Source organism: Anopheles moucheti, chromosome 2, assembly GCF_943734755.1.
Source record: "Anopheles moucheti chromosome 2, idAnoMoucSN_F20_07, whole genome shotgun sequence".
Classification (NCBI taxonomy): Eukaryota; Metazoa; Arthropoda; class Insecta; order Diptera; family Culicidae; genus Anopheles; species Anopheles moucheti.
In genome coordinates, this window is record NC_069140.1 from 20,280,461 (window position 1) to 20,302,103 (window position 21,643).

A 21,643-nucleotide genomic window follows, 5' to 3' on the forward strand; every position below is an offset into this window, starting at 1 on the left:
AAGTTATGAAAATCAATAACCGTTACGGGAACGAGGCAATGAAATTACTAAGCTGCTGGTGCTGCTGTTAGCATAATTGTTCAGTAAATAAAATCCAGCAGGAAAAGCTCAATCGATACAACACCAACATCTTCGTGTTCGTTTGCGTTTTGCGCTTTGGCCACACCATGGTACGGGTCACTTCCAAACGTTGGAGCTGAATCGAACGCGGTGCTACCTCGTGATGTTCGGATTCTTTGTCGAGAAGGGGATTAAATGGCCCAGACGTGGCTAATAGACTACCCGCAATCCGCTACTCCACTTCCATCCGCCCTTCCCCCCCCCCCCCCTCCCTCAACACCGTCGTCTTTGATGCTTAATGTCAATAACAAATCAGCATAACCTCAAAAGCGTACCTCAAAAGAATGCTTGCACAAACCAGACACGGGGATTAAGGTCGTTTGCTGGAAAGGGGAAATGAAAATCGTTTGGTTCTCGGGTTGTTTGTATGTGTGTGTGTGTGTTTACCCAAGTCTTTTGGTTTGATCTCCTAGTGTAAGAAACAGATGGTGCCGAAGTTTGTTGACCGTGAAGAAGTTTCGTTTGCGTTTGTCATTTGCTTTTGGTAGCCGCGATGGCGAAATGCAATTTATATTTTCTTCCTTTTTCCAAACAAAAGCAAATTACTTTTGCATCTTCAATAAATGTGGAAGATAATAATGTAATGTAGCTAGAAACAGCCATTAGAATTTTCCCACCATACCAGTACTTGAAAATCTATCTTTAAAGCAAGTCCCTTTAGGAGTTAATTTTGCTCACTTTTTTCCATCAAAGCAACTCACGCCACGGTTCGCGTTGTGCAAGCTGTACCTAAGACGCAATATCCTGTTTCTCCGTCAATCAAATGTGTTGCTGAACAGTGTGCCAGTGCCACACTGTAAACCATACAGAACGGAATGAAAGTCGTTCGAGCATGTTCTCATTTCTGTCCCCGATCTTTTCTGCCTTTATTAACCACATAAATATGTCTAGCATTGCGCAAGACGGACGGTCTGACTGCGACGCTCCGATGGGGTTGGTCCGTATTCTACCGTGCAGCGGGCGACACATGCCGAGTTCGTAACGGGCACGTTCGTTATGGATATCCATTCTGCCCAAACCCGGCTGACAGTACGTTTCCGGTCCCGAGACAGAGTGTCAAATGATGCTCCATCTATGCGTTACACCTTTCCCTCGGTGCTGCTGCTGCTGCCACCATCCGGTGCCTGGTAGGGTGCTATTTTAGATTAAATTTTGTGCACAGCAGTATGTCTGTGCGAAACACACTCCTTGCTCCGTTTGGTATTAACCGAATGCAGATGGTAGTCTCGGCGAGATGCTAAGATATCCGGAATGTGGGAAACTTTTTCGCAAGATTTGATTAATGTTTTGGGCTGTTCACCATTAATTGGGGTTTGTTTCATAAAAATCAAAAGTGAATTTAAAAATGAATGTTATTCTAAAAGTTTTACTAACTGTTTTTTTTTTTGTTTTTTGTTTCTTTACAGGTATGTTGGAATAATTGTCTGAAACAGAAGGCACCATTGCGTGAGATCACAAATTAGCAGTTTGGAAAGGGGTTTTTTTTTCTTACACATACCACACTCACACTGCCTTTAATACACACAGTCTTTTAATTTTAGTACTAACAAAACGGGGTTTAATATTTTAGTGCGTTATCTGTTTTTGTTGAAATAGTTTGTTAATATCCATTCTTAACGGCTGCTTTAACCATAATAATGGCCCCCGCAGGGTTTCGGAATGGTTCCGCACACTGAGAAGAATTTGCTCACGCTTAAATGAAATAAGTTTTCAACCGAAACATGTGTTAACAATAACTCAGTTGCTGCAAATCACCGCTTCTTCGAATCGAGGCTTAGTTACGATTCGCTCCCATGTCTGTTCCAAGGGGCTCGGTTTGTGCGGAAAAATTGTCATATGTCGCGTACGGAAAAGGTGCCGGAAATTCTTGCCGTTTCCGATAGGGAATTTGCAACAAAAATATGGGTGGCCTGTTTGTCCGCTGGCAAACAATCCTGCTGTGCTCACCGTAGCAAGTTTGACATAAAATTATAATGATTCCTGGAACAGGGGGGGCCAAATATGGTTACTTAAAAGGGCATGATTGGGACATGAACTTGTTTATGGTTTTGGTTACATCTGTCTGGGGAAATGGTTGCACAAAATTTTCTCTTTAGGCCCATCATCACACCACAATCAAAAGCCTAGGACCACAAATTCAACCAGTACACCATCAGTTCTTAGAGGGATTTCTATTATGTTGCTGTTTTGTATGAAAGTTTGTTGAAATCGTAATCGTTTTCAATTTCAGGAAAATTTACTCCTACAACCGCAACAGTCGACACCAGTACGTACGACTTAAGTGTTATTACTTAGCATCTTAGAGCCTTCTCTATTGCCATTCATGTAGAGCTCCTTACCATTGCTACTGCTCGTTTCCTTTGATGTCTTTATACGATTGTTTCCTAGAAACTTTTCAATTGTGCATTAGAATGCTGTAGTTTTATCGTATCATTCATGGAAGAATGTATGTTTTTCAATGAATGTATTTCCTTCTTATCGTTCTCAGGAATTCCTCGAGATGTTCAATATTTAATTTACTATTTTTTCTTTTAGCGAACATCATTTCGTTGATATTAAACCCAATAAAATTGATTTGTTTTTAAACATAATTGCTATCTCGATATATACCATACAATCTTCCTTTCAACAGTAATTATCGAAAACAACTCATCCGCCTATCTAAATTATGCATGTTCTCGAAACAACATTTATCAAAGTATGTTAGTTAATATGGAATTTATGTTCAATTTGATTTCCACTTATAAACTCCATTTATGTTTTCCACTTATGAATCTGCAACAAGAGTCAATTTTCTCCAATTAAGTCCGCAGTGCCAGTTAGCGAGAGTGTTGGAAGAATAAATTCACCGATCCTCTAGTGAAGTTGATCGTTCGTTTTAAGTCGGGCAGAAAGCATTGGATAAGCCGTTCCACACCCAACTGCACCAAAGCCGCTAGACAAACATCGGTTTTTGATCGTCTTACATGGCGCATCTGGCAGGCAGCAAACCGTACGTCGCGGGAACCGTTCCGTACCGTCCAAAAAAACGTGACGCTTATGTTCGCTCTGACAAACGAATTGCTGCCAGGGATATGCTGGGGGCTTATGCCAAAAACGAGTGTACGTCGCGGTCGTTTCGTGTGCGTGTGTTTTTTCCCCCGTTCCTCACCGTTCTTTTGCATTTGCCTGGTTGCTCCATCCACCGTGAGCAGCTTGTACGCTCTTGCACATAATCTTCTAATCCTTTTTTAACATTCAACAAAAATAAGTCCCCACAATATGTTGTCGTTGCTGTGATTTTATGCCTGTTTTCTTCCTGCTTGATGTCCTCGGTATTTTAGCGGGGCTCTCAGCGTTTTTTTGTATGTACACACTGCTGCGCTTCACAGGCACCACTGGGATGGATCCTTTCATTTCGTGTATGGTACTTCGGAGACGGGTTTTCATCAGTTTAACTCTCATTCAGAACGCTCGTCCAAGCGTTGATGCTCAGCGGCTCAAGTCAACCTCACACCGGACGCCTTAGGACGTACCGTGCATCCGACGCTTTCGGTGGATCATGTGGCAAGCGTTGCTGTACTTACGGACCGTTTGCGTTACGAACCGGACGAACACGGGGTGCTCTCACTGGGACAAATAACAACAATTTTACGCTTATGTTGCAGCGATTCGTTTTCCATTTTTTTTGTTGATTTGGTTTCATGGTTGCTATTTTTCGTTGCGCAGCAGAAGGCTCACCACGAGTCCGTACTCCGCCGCTCGGGTGGGCTGTGTTTCATCGGCAATTTTACACACGGTTGGGTTGGGTTGGCTGCTTTGCAATTTACACACCTGTACGGTCATCTTCCGCTCAAGAGCATCGAGCGCCGGCGGTGATGCTGAGGGACGACCCAGCCGGTGGGGTGCCTCAAGGCAAACGCGATGGCGGTACCGCCCGAAAAGTACGACCGACATGATGCCCGGGTCGGGATTTACTTTTTACGAGTCTTTCGGGATAATGAGCAAAGTACTTTCTCTCGACGTGGTCGTCCCAATTGCCGTTACGCTAACCAGCCAGTTTCTGCCGGTCCGGGCGCCTTTTTTTCTCGTGTGTGTGTGTGTGTGTTGTGGACGAGTGGAAACACCGACCCATGCAATAAAACAAAAAACATGCTAACCAAATCGCTACAACCGAAAACCAGGTGTGCGAGGGAGATTAAAAATTAATGAACCGGACTTACTGGACCACAATACCACAACGCCTGCCTGGCGCAAGTAACCAACCTCGACGTGTAGCGCGTGGGCATATCGACATACCAACGGAATGTGGTGGAATGTTTTTTTTTCGGCAAAGGAAAGACACCCACACACACACACACTTACACATCCACAGACCAACACATTTCTCTCCCTTCCCATTCCCACGCCGCTTGACATGCGAAAAGTGGTTTAGTTTTGATAGGATAATGTGGTGGCCACTAAGCTGACCCGAAGACTCCTGTGGTAGAGAAAGGCACATCACACATGTAGTAACTGCGTTTGCAATTATTTGCATTATTTAGTAGTTTGCTCGGTAAGATACGACGGCAGAAAATTGCATTGGCTGCGTTAGACTTTGTTCGGTGCGGTTGTGCTGGGTTGAAGTTCGGGCAAGCCACACTGGCCCCCGCTTCTGGGCCGTGTTGGGCTAATGCATTCTGGCTGCTACAGTACAACAATTACATCGGACAGACGGACGGCATGCAAGCGTTTGGTTGGCCAATAAGAAAGAGAGAGCGCGGGAGAGTGAGTGCGGCTGACAGGCGTGCGATTAATAATTAACGCTAGCGAAGAGATACGCTTGCCAGGATTATTTACACAAAGTTAGGATAGCCGGGCTACTGCCCGATAGCCCCGATAATTCAGAGTATAATATTTATTAGCATTTTAATGCAATATACATCCCGGCAGCGTAAGTGGTGAAGCGATGCCTTAATTTAATACGGAATCATAGTTGCGCAACATTGTTGCGGAGCTAAATACTTTTCAAACTATCCGTTGCTGAAGCACGCATCAAATTGTAAGGGTAGTTTGGTAGACATGTTTGTTGTACAATAATTATTCGCTATGTTATTCATTCAAAACGTTACAAAAAATCGTTTAATTTAATTCATGCTGATTTTCAAAGTTCGTGTAGCGTAGTAGGCGTTGAATTCATGCCTTCAAATATTCCCATTGCTGTTACAAATCATTCTGAATGTCTGCATGCCATTGGTAGCTACCGATTAACCTTAATATTTCTCGTTTACTTCTTCAACCGTGAACTGTGCCACTTTTAACTTCATGACCTTCTGCTCTGCTTGCACCTTTCACAGTTCCAGCGCGCATCGTATGGGCAGCGATTGATCACGATGCGGAGCTACCGTGCGACATTACGGCACCGTCGTCACAGGATGGCGTCAAGCTCGTCCTGTGGTTTAAGGACTCCACCGGAATTCCGCTGTACAGCTTGGACTCGCGCAGCGGTGTGCCGATTTCGGCCGCCCAACACTCCACCATCGCGAACGATCTGGGCCAGCGGTTGTTTTTCTCGGTCGGCGCAACACCGAAGGAGGCCCGCCTGCAGATACGCAACATCAAAACATCCGACGGTGGCGTCTACCGGTGCCGGGTGGACTATTTCAACTCGCCCACGCGCAACTACCGAGTCAATTTGACGCTGGCTGGTAAGATACTTGAATATTAATGACGCCAGGTAGGGACGCTGCGGGGACGAAAGAAAACTTTTGGTTGAGCTTGATGTTGTTTGAAGTATTTCGAATGTTGAGTATGAATAATGAAAGACGTAAAATATAAAAAAAACATTTAATTTTAGCTTAAAACTTTAGCGTTCCTACTGCAAACAACTCCTTCTTTGCACTCGTATGCTTGCAGTTCCACCAGAAGAACCAAGAATATTCGATGCGCAGGGTAAGGAAATATCAACCGTTGCTGGACCATTTCGGGAGGGTCATGAACTGTTCCTGTCATGCCAGGTCTCTGGAGGTAAGCAAAAGTCGCGATAATATTCCTTATTAAGCTACACTAAACAGCGCTTTTTCCTCTGTCATCCACTGTCGAGTTTACTAAATTCAAATAAAAATACAAAGCTTACTTTTTCTTAAAATATTATTCCCATGTCCACATAAACGTGGAAAAAGCTTATATGTTTGCTCATTGGCAGCTATTCGCAACACATTTCGCTGTAAGCTAAAGCACCTCGTGAAATGCATATAATCCTCAGAGCTATATCCACGCTTTTCAGTGCAATGTAACTGTTTTTTTCCTACCTGGCCATAAACTGGCTAGATTTTGAAGCTTTTCTCGGTCAACTTGTTTTTATAGCCTCGGAATCATCCGAACGATCTGGTAAGGGTTGCACTATCTGGCTGTACTAGCAGACAATTTTAGCTGCCATGGTATCGATGTGTCGAAAAGGACTTGATGAAGCTTCTACCTTTCTACATTGCAATCCGATTGCCAAACATGCACGGGGAGGAACGGATGTCCTGAGTACACAGCACGGAATGCTTGAAGCTTGTATACTGAGTGAGCGTTCCTGGTGTTTTAGTATTTTTTCGTGGAAGTTGAAAAAAGAACCTAAACCCTAGATAGAGCGAAGAAATCCTTTTACCTAGCTTGAACTGCTAGTCGATGAGCGAGTAAAGCTTGTCAACAATAGATGCAGCACCATTCCAACCAGACGATAGTTGGCCATGTCGATTGCCTGCTTGGTATGGTGTTTGGTTTTTTCAAACTTGAACTACGCTGTGCCTTCAGCGTTACAGGATTTTAGTTTGATTTTGCCAACATTTTATGGCAGCAGGTAACGCCAAACACCAAACCCACGAGACGAGCTACCCGAAAATTGCTTCACCAGTAACTGGCAATCTAGCGAGCGCACCTTCACCGTGCCCCGGTAGTGCCAAGGAGTGAGAAGGAAAAGCAAAATAAAATAAAAATAAATAAATTTTCACAACGGGTTGTACGTTTACCGGGGGTATCCTGGAGATACCATAGGGCGCTTGCGATGATGGTGATGATGTTGATAACGGAGAGCAGTGGAGCAGGCCGGTTAATGCCGGCAAGCTCGTAAAAAGTCACCAAACATAACCCATCGAACCGTGTTGGGTGCTCCGGTCCTTGGCGTCGAACGTAAATTGTTTGCATTCGAATTTAGGGCATAGATTGGCGCGAAAAATCCTTCCGTTTACGACGCAGATTGTACGATCCAATCTGGGGGGCCGTGGGGATGGGCAACTATCCCTGGGTGTCGCATGCATGATCAGGATGGTATCAATCGATCGAGAAGCTATTGGAAGGTGGAAATTGGTCTTGAATGGGAGATTCTTGCATTCTGTGAGCAAGGCAATCAGCGTTTGAAGCGCATTGCACCATTATTGATTTAGTAATTTTTGTAATTGTAGATGTGATTGATAAAAATAAATAAATTAATACTCAATTTAAATTTTCATAGTGTTTAATGAGTACGCTTCTGGGATTCGGTATGCGCCATGCATTAATTTCGTATTGATTTTGACGCCAGTTTTAATTAAACGCATTCCCTTTAAAATGTGCATTGTGTTGAGATTCTATCGTTCGAGGTACGGTCGTGCTTAGATTTTCCTCTTTGGGCACGCTTGTAAAAGTTTTTTTCGACCGAGAAACTGTTTGTGCTGCAGCAGCTACATGATGTGCAACATGATCTGGTTTAGACTTTCTGACAGCATTCCTGAATCCACGTATCTCGCGTACCGTCCGTCATGGTTTCGGAGGACAGTGTTAAAAAATGGAAATCCCCATGGTGTTTTTTGAGTAAAGAAAAACAACCCCAAATGCAACGCGTCCTACTTCAACCCTTAGTTTGTGGAATAGATTGCAGGCGATGAGCAGCGGAGGATCCAGTGCATCCTTCCTTCTCGCTCAAACCTTCCATCGACTGGTACGAAATTATATACAAAACCAGCTGTTTTTACATTTCCGATACCAGGAGAGCATGCTTTTCGAGAGGTAACACCTGGTACCAGCCGAGCAAGATGGCGGAAGATGGCGCGCAACTTCGTATGCAATGTTGAGCAACACTGCATGCAACAAACTTGTACAACATGCATGCTCGAAAATCTGAAAAGAGTGGGTTTCTATGGAATTTCGTACCAGTGGATTGAGTGAGGAAACCAGGGTGAGGGGAGGGGGGGGGGTAAAGAAGTAAAAAGAAAAAAAGTAATCAATGAGCTGTTTAATAATAACATTATATAGGCTACTGTAACTACCATTCCTCTGAGTTACAGCAGCTAAGAGTATGAACACACTATTTTCCATGCATAATACAATGCCTACGATCTTTTACCATGAACTCTAGTTGTTCTAAAGCTCCCTTTTTATGGATTGTTAAATGTAATATCTTTCTGCACACTCCGCTAACAGGCATTGCAAATAAGTTTATTGATTTATTTTTACCTATAAGCTTCTTAATACTCTGCCGTGCGCTACCCAACGGTTTGTAGGTAAAAGGATGGTATTTCTTCTCTCCCACGAAACGATGTACTACAGCACAGCATTGTTTTCACACAGTTTGTCGACCGGTTCATAAACAGCAGCGCACAAATTCACCCCTAAATACCTCCCAAAAACGTTTCCAATGAAATGAATTACATTGTAACATTGCCGCCACATCACTAAAACACACCCACGGAACGTGCGGGCCACGGGCAAACGCGAACGCTTTCACGAAAAGTTGTTCATTCACGTACCCACTTGCCAGTATTGCCATTTAGCTGCAAACATTTGATAGACCATTCACGCTCAGTGCCTCGCGTTGGTCCCGCCAGGCCGTAATCTACGCGCTGCGGAGAACGGTTGCGGCGCAAAGGATGTTACTCTCAAATGGTGGCCCGAGTTTAGAAAGGGTGCAGCATAAAAATGTACGCCACGGTGAAGCACCCACTCACTCACCATCGTCATCCACCGCTGGCAACATTTCAGAGTGGCACAACAAAATGTCTCTTCGCTACTACGCGCAGATTCTGATTCGCGACGAAAGCTCCCAGCATACACATGTTCCGTGCAGTGGTTTCCGCGCTGGTGTCTTCGCTGGTGCTTCGCCCGAGTGAAGAAAATCAAGGGCGCGTATGAAACATTGTACTGTTCGCATGTCTCCTTCGGGGGATTGAACAACAGCGGCGCAGGGCCGGAAGCTGATAAACTGAATGCAGGAACTTATTTCCCTAAGTTTTTCTCATCATTGGAGGGTGTTTTTATTACCGCCCGCGCTACGTCCCTGCAAATAGGCTTATTATTTATTTAGATCCACATGAAGCGCCCCCCATTTGGTTGATGCAAAGCAACTGAAGAAGGCAGAAGTATTTTGCACTGTTCCGGAACTACTACTTTTCCCCCAAACGGTGGCGGAACATGTTCGCCTAGCAGCCATGTGTATGACGGAATGTTTTGGATGGAGTGTATGTGTGAAAAAACACTTTATATTCATGGTCGAAAAGCGCCACGAAATGGCACGTGGCACGTTTCGTATTCCTTTGGAGAGTTGGGTGTGGGTGTGGGTGTGTGTGCGCGTTTGAGGGGAAACGGAAAAGAATAATCGAGCTAAACTAAATCACACCGACTGTCGACAAAGCAGGCGCACGGTTCGGTAAGTGTGTCGAGCTTTAAAGCTTTTTTCAAGACAAAAAAAGTTGTAACCATTTCGAGGTTCGTTTCGTTCGCTAATACGCGGGAAAGCAAGGGATGGGGTTTTCTTTTTTATTTCGTAAAGTAAATGAAAGTTTTATGACTTTTAAAGTGGTCTTGAAAGGAATGTATTTTATGGGACAGAAAGGCAGAAACATGCTATTGGGTTATTTTAAAATTAGCAGCAACGTGTTTTGCTCCCTTTTGCTGCAACCTGCCGCCTGCGATCGCGAAACAATGCATAAAACATTCGCATTCATGTTTCCCTAATTTTCATAAGCTTCCCTGTTTTTTTCCGGTACGTGGGCCCTGAGAAGCGAGAGAGAAAAATAAAACCCAAGCAGCCCAAGCTGTGGAATAGAATCAAACAATTTAAATAAATAATGTCCTGTTTGCTTTGCTGTTTTTTTTTTGTGGCACACGTTTCAGGGCGTCCACCGCCGCGCGTCACCTGGTGGCGGGATGGTGTCGAAATTTCCAGCACCAGCCATCCATCCGCCGTCGAAGGCACCTCGGCCATGGTTAATCAACTATTCATCAGCACCGTCACGCGGGACTTTTTCGGCTCGAAGCTGCAATGCCGCGCGGCCGGTTCGAAGCTGGTGCCGGCCGTCTCGAAGGAAGTCGCCATACAAGTACACCGTAAGTAACCGGGCTCCGGTGCCATTCCGTGCCCAACCAATCGATCCGGGCCAAATGAACCGTGGGGCTTTACGTTCTGTTTTTTGCAGTGAAACCGCTGCGAGTGAAAATCATTTCCCCGAACGAGCTGCTGACAGCGGGTCGCCCGGTTCCGATTCGATGCGAAGCGTGGGGTTCCTTTCCGGCGGCGAAAGTCGTTTGGCTGCTCGATGGCGAACCGCTGCGCAGTGCCGACATTACGGTGCACACCGACAGCAATGTAAGTGGCCTTTTTCGGCCCCCTAACCCCCTTCCCGGTAATGCTCACGATTTGCCCCTTTATAATACCGTACTTCCGTACTTGGTTTGCGTACCGTGGATTGCAGGATTCGAATTTGACCTCCAGCATACTGACGCTGCGCGTGACGGCGGAGAACGACGGTGCGGAGCTGACCTGTCGCGCTTCGAATGCGTGGTTTTCCGGCGGTGCGATCGAGGATAAGCGCATCATAAGTGTTGCATGTAAGTAAACCTTACCGCCATCATTCACCACCACCATCATCATCATCATCATCTGCTGATTGGACTCGGTTGTATAAATTACGGCCATCGCGCCACGCTAGTGAAGCCTTTTAGCACGCGAGGTGATGAAATCTTTAACGACTTCCGTAAATAGCGCGATGTCGCACACTGTTATTTATGTGACGCGTGACGTTATCTGTCCAAACCCCCCCCCCCCCCCCCTCCCTTTACCGTGCCGTGGCAGCAGTTTTGGAGGCGGAACACCATCCCCTGTAGAACATCGATCTTTGCAGACGCGGTTGCCGCTCGTTATCGTAGTGTAGCGCGAAAGAATGTGAACGACGACGCCGAAAGTGCAATACAACTTCTCGACCACACAATTCCGCTACGCTAACTAATCATTCAAAACAACATAAGGCCCATCCGTCGGTGGTTGGAGTGGTCTCTTCCACATCACTTCCGGCGCACAGGGTTGCACATGCGACAGTGTGCATCGCCGCTCGGTGCGGATGAAAAATAGTGCACGTTACGATTTATCACTACTCCGCAAAAAGCAGTAAAAGCACAAAGCCGGCACTGTCTGGCCCATCGCTATGACGATCCTGTCCGTCCGTGTAGCGTCCGTGGCCCTGCGGGCTGCGGGCGAAGATGAAAGACTCCAACCGGTGCGGAACACTTTTTCCCATCCATCCTCGGTTCCCGGTGCAGCGGTAACTTACGACCAGCCATTATTGCAACTCAGCAAACCGAAGAACTTTGCCGGAACACCGGATAATGGCAATGGTTGCTGGCGCTGGCACTGTTTTCCACCCGTTGAGCCGCATCATTCGCTGGCCGCACTGCTGACTGAACACTGCAGAAGCTAATGGTTTCTGCTGTGACCTTCTGCGGTTGTACATTGATTTATGAACGGTATGTGCGCTCGTCTGCTCTTTCTGCTGCTGGCCAGCAATTGAGTGTGATGAGCTTTAATCATGTCATGAATATCGGGACCCCGGGAGTACATAATATGTGCCACGGTGGTGCTCCAGGTTTTCCCTCCCCCTAAGGGTTGTGCTTTAATAAAATAATTACGATTCGATTTTATTGAATTTTCCGTAATTAAAAGCATTTAAGCCTAAACTGGCAGTAATGAAATTTATTTCCCTCCCCCGTCCTTACGCCACGCTCCGAATCTAAAGCGAAACCAGCGAACAGTAAGAGTGGTTTCACGTCCGCGCACAAAATTACATTGGGTGTAGTTTATTTTCCCTACAACCGCCCACAATAAACGGTTTGCCTAAAACCCCTGTCACCGGGGCCCCATTCAGGCTTCCATCCATCCATGTTGGTCGATTTCCATTACGTGCTCGGCCGAAATGGAGTGCATTTTCACCTCCGTGGATCGCGCACCGGGTGAACGCACAACCTGCTTATCATCATTATCGGCAATAACACGATCTCCAGCTGCGTTTTATCTTCCTGTTTCGCTCGTCCATTGCGCCATTACGGAATAAACGAATCCCCCTTTGTTTGGGGGTGACCAACACGGGCCGCACTTCCCACTCTGCCCTTCAACCCGTGGTCAGAGTGTTTGCGCGCAAGTGATGGACCGGCATATCAATATTTTACGCGACATAGTTTTCTGTTTTCGGTGAATGTATTCATTCGTCCATAAAATGCTTACCACCGCTTGAAATAGTTAATTATTTTGGGGGAATTTTCGAAACCCCGCCGGGATCAACCGACAGAGGCAGCGGGACCGGGCAGAGTGCAATCGGTGCGAGCGGTGCATGTAATTTTCCATCGAGTGTTTAGGGAAATGCTTTGCGTTTTGGGTCGCAGACGAGATGGTTTGTGTGGTTTTAACGTGTGGCTGTGTGCCGCCGTCATAAGAGAATCGTCCAAAAACAGGGGCGGAAAGATTGATGATTGCACAAGCACGTATTGTCGTGTTTGTCGGCTTGCTGATGCGATGCCAACGACCAGCATGATCAATTTTAATTGCAGGTGGTATAGTAGAGCATTAAAAGTTATCACAAATTAATGAAGAATTTGCTGATCGTTTAGCGTGTTTAATTTTAAAACATTTGTACAAAACGTTAGTGTACATAGTTCAGTAGAAGTAATGTAAAAGCTTTTGATCATTTTACAAATAAATTTCATTATAACGGAAATGCGTGTCTGATATAAAATATTATAATACTGTATAGATACACGTATATTTCTATTTTATGGTCTCATGCTTAATTAAATATTATTCAACTGACGCTTTTATATGAAAGCTGGGTTTACACTCATCGTTGAGTCCTCATCACCGACCGGGTTAGACCAATCATAGTTGAGTACGTCGTGTTGACTTCACCAGATCACCAATCCATTTTCGTGATACTCTGTCCAGAGTTTCTACATCCAAACTACGCTAGGTAATGCTTCACTGGATCCTACCAATTCCCTTGCTGCGCTGCTTTTCTGTACCTCATGTCAAACGGATCAGTGACGAACACCTTCCTTATGGAGCATGAGTCCGATATCCTCCTCACAAACCCCAACCTTCTGTTCTTTTCGGTCTTGGACACCGTCAGGGTGTCTGCTCTAACTCTGCCAACTAATTAGCTTATAGCTTACAGCCAGGCGCCGTGCTCACAAATAACGCCAAAAATTGTCTGTAGCCGCTCGAAAATGGTGAGGTCGTCGGCATTCTCTGGCTGTATCGTCTAAGACTCATGGCCATAGAGGGTTATCCGACATATAGGAGTACGATATATGCTGTAGTTCGTGACTTGTTGGAGCCTTCTAAATTGTTTGATCACAAATAGGACTCAGTTGCTTAGGTCTTTTCCAAAGTTACTGTCGTACAAAGTCAGCAGAACCTCCTCAGCTACCTGTTCAGCGATCAGCGTCGTTAGCTGATGCACTGTTCCTCGGACAGCCCACCTCAGGCCGAAATGACGGATTGAGGCTAAATCCAATCCAATCAAGAAACGACTTCCCAAGAGTAATCCTCCAATTTGAGGTCCGTTTTTCTTCGGTGCAATTATAGTGGTTTCTGAGCCTAATCAGAAGGATTACGTCAACTGGAACAGAAATTAAAAGAAGATGTTTGTGTTTCGTGTAATAGAATGAACTGGAATAGATTATATGATCGGTATTCTACCCGAGAAACCCACACAAGTTGAGTAAACATTTTTAAAATTTTAATTATCAAGCTTTCCCCTTAGTTTTGGGAGGGTTAAAAGTCAATTTAAGTTATTCAGACCACTTCTTATGCAATTGATGCGTTAATCATTATGGGCACTTTTCACACGTAAAATGCATAAATCCCGCGTGATGGCCTGTAAAGTTTTACACCCTTCGCCTCGCAGACACGTGACGCGCGTGTTACGTTGAGCAATCAATCGTGTCACCGAGGCTCCGAACACAATTCAAAGTAAAATTATTTCCTCGTTTAGACACCGACATCGAAAATCATTCACACGCAAAGCTGGCCGGCAGTAGCGTAACGCGTAGTGGTAACGTCATTTAATTGAAGTGGAACATCCCGGCGGACTTTACACATCCCAACGAGGCGCGAGCGTCCTTTAATCATCCCACGAATGTGGGCGTGTGCAATGGAACGATAAATTCAATTTTATAGTTTCCTTAATGGTGCGTCTGAGCCGACAGCGGAAAACGATTGCGCCGAACGGACACTTCTAACCGCCCTTATGCCTCCCGTCGCGCACTTCACTCCGGTCGTACACACGGACACGCTTCCCCGCGGTACCATTGTGCGAATTAAATTCAACTTTTCACTGCGTTGTTGCGTTTTCGACTCGTTTGACAGTGCGTTTTTTTTCTCTCTCTTTTTTTCTAGACGAACCGGTCGTATCGGTGCATCTGTCCAACGAGGATCCGAGCCGGGTGATAACGCGCGCTGAGGGTGAAAACGTTACGCTCAAATGCCGGGCGGATGCGAGACCACCGGTCACTTCCTTTTCCTGGTACAAAAACGTAAGTATTATTGCATTTCCTCACATCGACACACACGCCGAGATAGAGAAACAAAGCGAGCTAAAGCCCGTCACCGTCATCTGATCCGAACCAGGCCACACGGTTCATGATAAAAGCGTACCCCAGTGCACTCAATTAGCCACCGGGTTGGGTGGGTGGTGCTGAGCGAAGGAGGAAGCTGCTGGAAAATATGATGCTCTCACTGGGAAATCAAGCACCTTCATTAGGTCAAACGATTCTCCACGCTGACCACGACGAAGCACGGATGCGAAAGCCACAGAAGTGTCGTTTCTGGTGTGACAACACACGAATGTTGCGCACGGTGTGTACACGGACGGACTCGAACGGGCCAGAGTCACTGGACCGCGACTATACGACTACGACTATACGGCAGGGCTTCATTCTGAGATGAGATTCCCGGTGATGCCGGGCCAGCCGCCTCAGCCACGGTGTCTTCCTGCTAACGGTCGCCCAGGCGACCCGGCGACCTCCGTTGTGGAAAGCGGAACGAGCCTTAATGCGACCGCCGGGGGTTTCAGCAGCCAGGTCGGGCCAGTGCTCTCGGTTTCCGGCACGTAATTAAATCATTAATCCCTTATTTCAAACAAATTAATCTTATTACCTTGCCTCAATCCTTCAGATATAATTAGTTTTACTATCGCCGCAACCCCAACACACTCGCCAAGAACAGTAGCCCGGTGACTGGATGGTTCGCCTCTGTGGCTTCCGGGTGCCGGAGCGAGGGCTTTTTGTCGTATCGAAACCACTCACTCCGGCACTCAATCGCCTTATCCTTCGATCGATGGATTTCGCAGCGCATTTTATTCGTCGCACTCCGATGGCTTAATGCACCGGTCGCTGATGGAGGTGGTACCACTGCCCAAACGGCCCAATCGACCTGGGAGCAAGGTGTACAAATCCAATTAAAGAGATACGGGTCATAATTCAATTTGTTTAAATAGTGCTTACAAGCAGTTAATGTGCACCCGGACCCGGGTTGCACTAAATGCTGCAATGCGGCGTTGGGGCCAAATTGAATCTTTTATTTTATTCCACGCCATCGAGCGAAGCGACGGCAATCTGATACGAGGGCGAAAGTTTCGTTGCTTTTAAAGCCCTCAAAGAATGCTCATCAACTATCAGCTGTAGCAGACTATCGTTCGAACAAAGGGAAGGAACGCACCAAAGTGCTCGAGCTTTAAGGTGACATCTCATTCGAAAAGATGTTGCGTTTTAATTCGCCCGTGTGATGAATGATATCATAGAGCTTAACTGGATGCTCCCCGACCCGTTCTCCCGGTTGCCTTTCCCTTTTCCGATCCCATTTCCCACACTGTTTGAAAATGAGTCCCCGTGAAGAAGCTCAATTTAATTATCACTCTGAACCCTATTCACTGGTAAGCTATTCAAACCCGGCAGGATGAAGGGCCGAGATGGACGCTACAGACATGCAGGTTCGGTTGGCGTACTTTGACCCCGCATTCTGTCCAACCGAGTCCCAGGCACGTTCGACTGCAGACACCAAGCATAAGTTCCGTTCGGTGTAGCTTCTGTGTAGAGATAACACGAACCGTTTGCTTTTGCTGCTTTCCATCATTTCACCGCACCTCGGAACGGACGCTTTGACCTGCGGTACCGGATGTGTGTACCGTCGCGTTGGAAGCTATCAAAATCTTTGCCCGGGAGTTTACAAACAAGAAAACGAAAGTTAACTTCACTGATGATGATTCCTTTGCGCGTATCCTTCCAACGGGTTCCATCCCGAAAGTTTACTTCCCCCAGAACAGATGATAACCCTTATTTTGACGATGACCTTCCCAGGGCCCAGAGTTGAAAGATGGCTTACCAATTTTCCTGACGCTTCCATCGCATGATGTTTGAACCATTCGCAAAAGAATGATTTTCATCCTGTGACTTCAGCCGTTCTTCAACCTATCGTATCTGTCCTACCATCACAGCAGGAATTCTCCTGTGTCAGGACACGCCGGTTGTCACCGACCGGACCGGGTTGGAGCAACGAATCGATCGGCCATCGAGCAACCAATTCGGCTGCTGGTCCATCGAATGCGTATTTCGGCCCGGTACACGGTCTGGCAGTACGGGAGGCTTTACGAAATACCGTCCGATGTTTCGGGCTGTGGGGTGGTTCTGTAAGGATCAAATAAATGGCCGACATTTCGATGGCAAGCAAGATAAAACTAATTAATTTCCTCTCGGCAGTCACCATTGGCCGGATAGCTGTGCAGCTTCGGAGTGTCTCCAATTGTTGGGGCTTTTTTGGTGCGGAGTGGCGTCGGTGGTGCAGCAGAAGCTGCTCGTGGCAAGTCGCAAAGTTGGTGCTCAATGTCAAAGAAATCGTTATTAGCTGCTTTGCTGGAAAGTAATGGTGGTTCTGTAACGTGATGTAAAGTTTGCTTGATTCCATTCAATTTGCCTTTGCAGCCGATTGGGGTTGTCGGTCAAGTCGGTAAAGTTTACCGAGCAGCTGTCCGGACGCTCCCAAATGGCACCAATCTTGTGCGGTAGCTCTCGCCTATGGTTTCTGGCAAGCAATAATGGTGGTCAATCAATGGCGGAAGTTTTAGCAAAATTTCGCATTTTAATTTTAAACTTTATTCAAATCCATTTTTGGGCTTGACAAAATGTTTCGATTACATCACGAAACGCAATTCTGGAGATATTGAGTATAAATTGAGGAGCCCACTGGAAGCAAAAGGATTTAATTACATTAATAAACATGTACAACTGGTTGTCGAGAAGCAATTTGGATCAGCGTGGCCTTGCTTTGAAACAAAGTGTGTTCGATTTTTTTGGCTCAAATGAATCTCAGCAACCGGTTCAATGATAAAGATCTTACTTTCGGGTTGCTATTCATTGCTGCTAGCAGAAGAAAAACTTGCCCATCTCACACACACATAAACGAAGTAAATCCAGTTCAAACCGGCTCCAGCGTTGAGATGGGTAGGACTTTTGATTTTCATCGTCCCATTTTTGCAGGGAAACACTTCTCGATGAAGCCGTTCCCAGTGCTTTTGATTGATGCATGGCAAACGAGCAAAACATCAACAACAACAGCAAAAAAACAGTGAAAGAGAAGCAGTGCGAATTCGAGAAACATGCTCACCAGGGTGCAGTGGGAAATCAGGGCCAGTGTAGCAGCAGCAGTGTAACACACGAGCTTGACAGTTCAATTATAGCTCGATTTTTTACCTTTCCGGTTGCTTCACTCCATTCCAACCCAATCCGTGCGGCAGTAGCCGTGAGATCCTGACCTAGGATATCGTTGCCCCTCACGTAGCGCTCCCACCGCCCACCAAATGTTCTTTTTGCGAGCCGTGTAATATCACACGGAAACACTCTTAAGCAAGAAGCCGGAAGCCCGTAACAGGCAGGCAACAGCGCAAACCAACGGGGCTAACCTTATCGACGGATGGTGCCATTTCTCACCGCGTCGTAAACGACCTTCAAATAATGGACGCCGTTCCACACCGCCGGGAAACTCCACGCGTTTTGTGGTCGAGCAAACCGGGGGCGTACGAACAAGCACATTTGCCGTCCAAACATGGCAGCTAAAGATTTGTAACAAATGTTCATCTATCGAGCAACGAGATCTATCATTAGCAACCGAAACTCGCAAAAGATCGATCGGAGTTCCAGGAAAAGAGAAATGGTTGCGAAAGGTTGGGAAAATGCGGGCGCGGGTTTTCGGTTGTTCCGGTGAGATCGAAACGCAATTGAAGGGCGCTAATGATGCGCTTGTTCCCACGAAATCTACTCACCCCGACGGAAGGTTTCCCCCTTGCAGAAGTACTTGGCGTACGTTGGCCACATACGTATCCCCTCTTTGCGGCTTCGTGAGCTCCAGCATCGGAAACCCTCCGCGTGGAAAGTTCGGTGCATTTGTTCCCTATCTCTGTGTGACAGTTTTCAGCTTTTAACGGCGAACGTTACGGCGAGCGCTCTAACTATAACGTTTCTATCTCTCTACTACCGTACCGGCACAGAACATGAGGATGTCCGGAGAAAATGGGGAAACCTTGTACTTGACGCAGCTGGAGCGGGAAAGTGCCGGATCGTACGCTTGTGCCGCTTCCAACACGGAAGGTGAAACGCGCAGCTCATCTCTAACGCTCAAAATACAGTGTAAGTATTGCCACATGACGGTGAAGTTGTTCCCTTTTAGGTAGACACTTTTGAAGGATTTATGGGTTTTGTAAGGCGCTCGTTTGGCGGTGCTGTAGTGCAAAGATAATTTGCTTCTAACAAAGATGTTAAATACACTTTTTCGTGGAGAGACATATTTATAAGGCACAAAATAAGCTTGTTTGAGAAGATATTTCAATTAATTTAAATTTCAGTTCTTAATAGGGTACCGCGTTCCGAAGGAATATTAAACTGTTTGCCTATTTTAAATGTTTTCAACAATCCGAAATTATCACAATACGTTGTACGGTTTAAGTACGACCACCTAGAGCACCTTTAGCCCTCGCTCAATCTCCCATCACCATCGGACGTATCTTAATTGGAGGTGGTCATATTTTTTACGTCACCCACCACCCATTACCATAATTGAAAATCCATGAAAATGTAACGTTCACCTTGCCCCCCAGGCCAAACAGGATCGTGTTTCGGACCGTCGTTGGCCATAAAAAATTCTACCGTGCCCATAAATGCCACGATAGCTTCGGTCAACCGTCGACCGCCGAGCACGGGGCGAGGGTGTGGGCCTAGCGGGTGTGAAAAATGTGGCTGTTTTTCTATAATTGCAACCTATTTAAATGTAAATTGAAGTAGGCAGGTAACAGAAACGTAAAATTGATTCACCATACAAAAGATTCTGTTTTCGTTGTGGATATTGATATGATATTGTTGTGAAGGAAGGCAAAAAAGAAAATGGCTGCGCTTAGGGGGTGATAGAGTATCGAAAAGAAAATAACGCAGTAAATAATTTCCATTCTACATACAGTCACACTTTGTTTCATTAGAAGTTCGACACACTTTCATTCATAACTAAGCACAGCTGGTAAATTTGTTTGGTCAATCATTACCGAACGGGGTGGCGTTATTCCGTTGTGTGTCCCACTGGTGGGCGCATTAGGTATGTGCGGTAGCCGATAGCAAACTCATGAAACACATTGCACACATCATGGAGATAATTGAATAAAATGGAACCGAGCATAAAGAATAACAAACGATAATCATCGAACAGGGACGAGGTTGCCCGCTACTATCAGTAACGTATCAGCGAAATGGTCACAGCTCATCGTCGGTTTCGGGTGGTAGTAAAATGCAGGAAGAGCAAAATGGCAAATACTCCCGGTCGAATGGAGGTTTTTTTTTCTTTCGTCTTCTGCCTGCTTTTGCTTTCCTTTCCTTTCCTTCCGCCCCCTGCAACACTGCCCATGAATCAGCCGCACCGCCAGCCCAGTAAAGTAGGTAGGCCAATAAATGCGGGTGGACAGACAGCGGCATAGGCAAACAATGGCAAGAAAGGCAAATTCCCGCCGGCGATAATCAAGACAAGTTCCGCCGGTATCGTTGCGAGCTTCCGTGCGAGGACAACCGCTCAGAAGTGGAGCTTTTCTTTTTTTCTTCTGTTTGTTTGTTTGCTCCTCGCTTCTTCGCTTGGGTTACTGTTCGAACGGTGGCTCGGTAGCACTTAGTTCGCTTATTCGTTAGTCCCTTCCTGAATCGAAGTATGCGCCCAGAAGGTGGCGAACATCGATTGGACAGAAAGGAGTGTTTGCTTTTGTCCGTCGGCGTGTCTTTTTTTTTGTTCTTCTTTTTGGTCCTTTCCGAGCATGAATACGGCCAACGAAGGAGGGCTTGCGGAAGAGATAATAATATTTCCGTTTGGGAATTTTCGGGACCGTTTTCGGCCCCGTACGTTTCGGGGCCGTAGGGTTTCCGTCTGCGGCTCAGCGTCGTGTCGTACCAGCTGCCCGGAACCAAATAACGCTACATGTGCTGTGAAAGCATTTATTCCTGTACTTTGAGCTATTTCTTCTGGCCGGTAGCGTTCAATCGGGCGAAAGCGTTGTAGCGTTTTATATTGAAGCAACCCCACCGCACCGGGGCCAGCCTTCAATTGCTCATGAAAATATTATCATCAGACATGGGCGAGCCTCTGTGTTTCGTGTGGGGTTTTTTTTGTGTGTGCTGTTTTCGCTTGTTCGGCAACTACGTACACGGGAGTGCGAGTGCGATATATCGAATAACAGAAATAGTGTCAATGAGAAAATTATGCTTCACTATCCGAACCGGTTGCCTGCCTCCATGATAAGACACTGTAAACACTTGTCTCCAGCCGCAGCCGAGTTTGCACGAGAGTGCTACATAAATGCTTAATATTTTGACCCCAAACCGAGATTGGCCGAAAGCACGTCTGGTCTTGTGTGGTGCGGCATGCGCTCGTACCTTTCCACACCCCGATCGTTGTTTGGCGAAAATTAGTCTCCACCGTGGAATAAATTCGTCCTTCCAGATTTGAATCGGGCACTTGGGTTGGGTGGAATTTGTCCTCGGCACAAAAAAAAAACAGAAATCCTCGGTTCACCGTGCTTGCACTCGGTACGGAATGGAATTAAAATCTGTGAATAATGAATGAATGGTGTGAGATCCGTTTGGTGAGAGGAAGGATAAGATTTCTGTCCCTTTCTGGGTTTGGGAAGTGGAACCGTTTCTTTGCGTCCCGACTATTGTCGCCATAAACGAGGGTCTACTTTATCCTTTTTACTGAGCGCTG

General features: G+C 46.2%; 1 protein-coding gene across 2 annotated transcripts in view; it reads left to right on the forward strand.

The window, feature by feature from the left end:
* LOC128302103 (nephrin) overlaps nt 1-21,643 on the forward strand; it is a 67,072-nt gene that overhangs the window by 28,209 nt on the left and 17,220 nt on the right. For both annotated transcript variants that reach the window (XM_053038835.1, XM_053038845.1), the window contains exons 2-9: nt 2,351-2,386; nt 5,436-5,786; nt 5,995-6,105; nt 10,213-10,425; nt 10,515-10,684; nt 10,791-10,926; nt 14,762-14,898; nt 18,903-19,041. In XM_053038835.1, the coding sequence (XP_052894795.1) occupies nt 2,351-2,386; nt 5,436-5,786; nt 5,995-6,105; nt 10,213-10,425; nt 10,515-10,684; nt 10,791-10,926; nt 14,762-14,898; nt 18,903-19,041 (1,293 nt within the window). The remainder of the gene's footprint in view (nt 1-2,350; nt 2,387-5,435; nt 5,787-5,994; nt 6,106-10,212; nt 10,426-10,514; nt 10,685-10,790; nt 10,927-14,761; nt 14,899-18,902; nt 19,042-21,643) is intronic.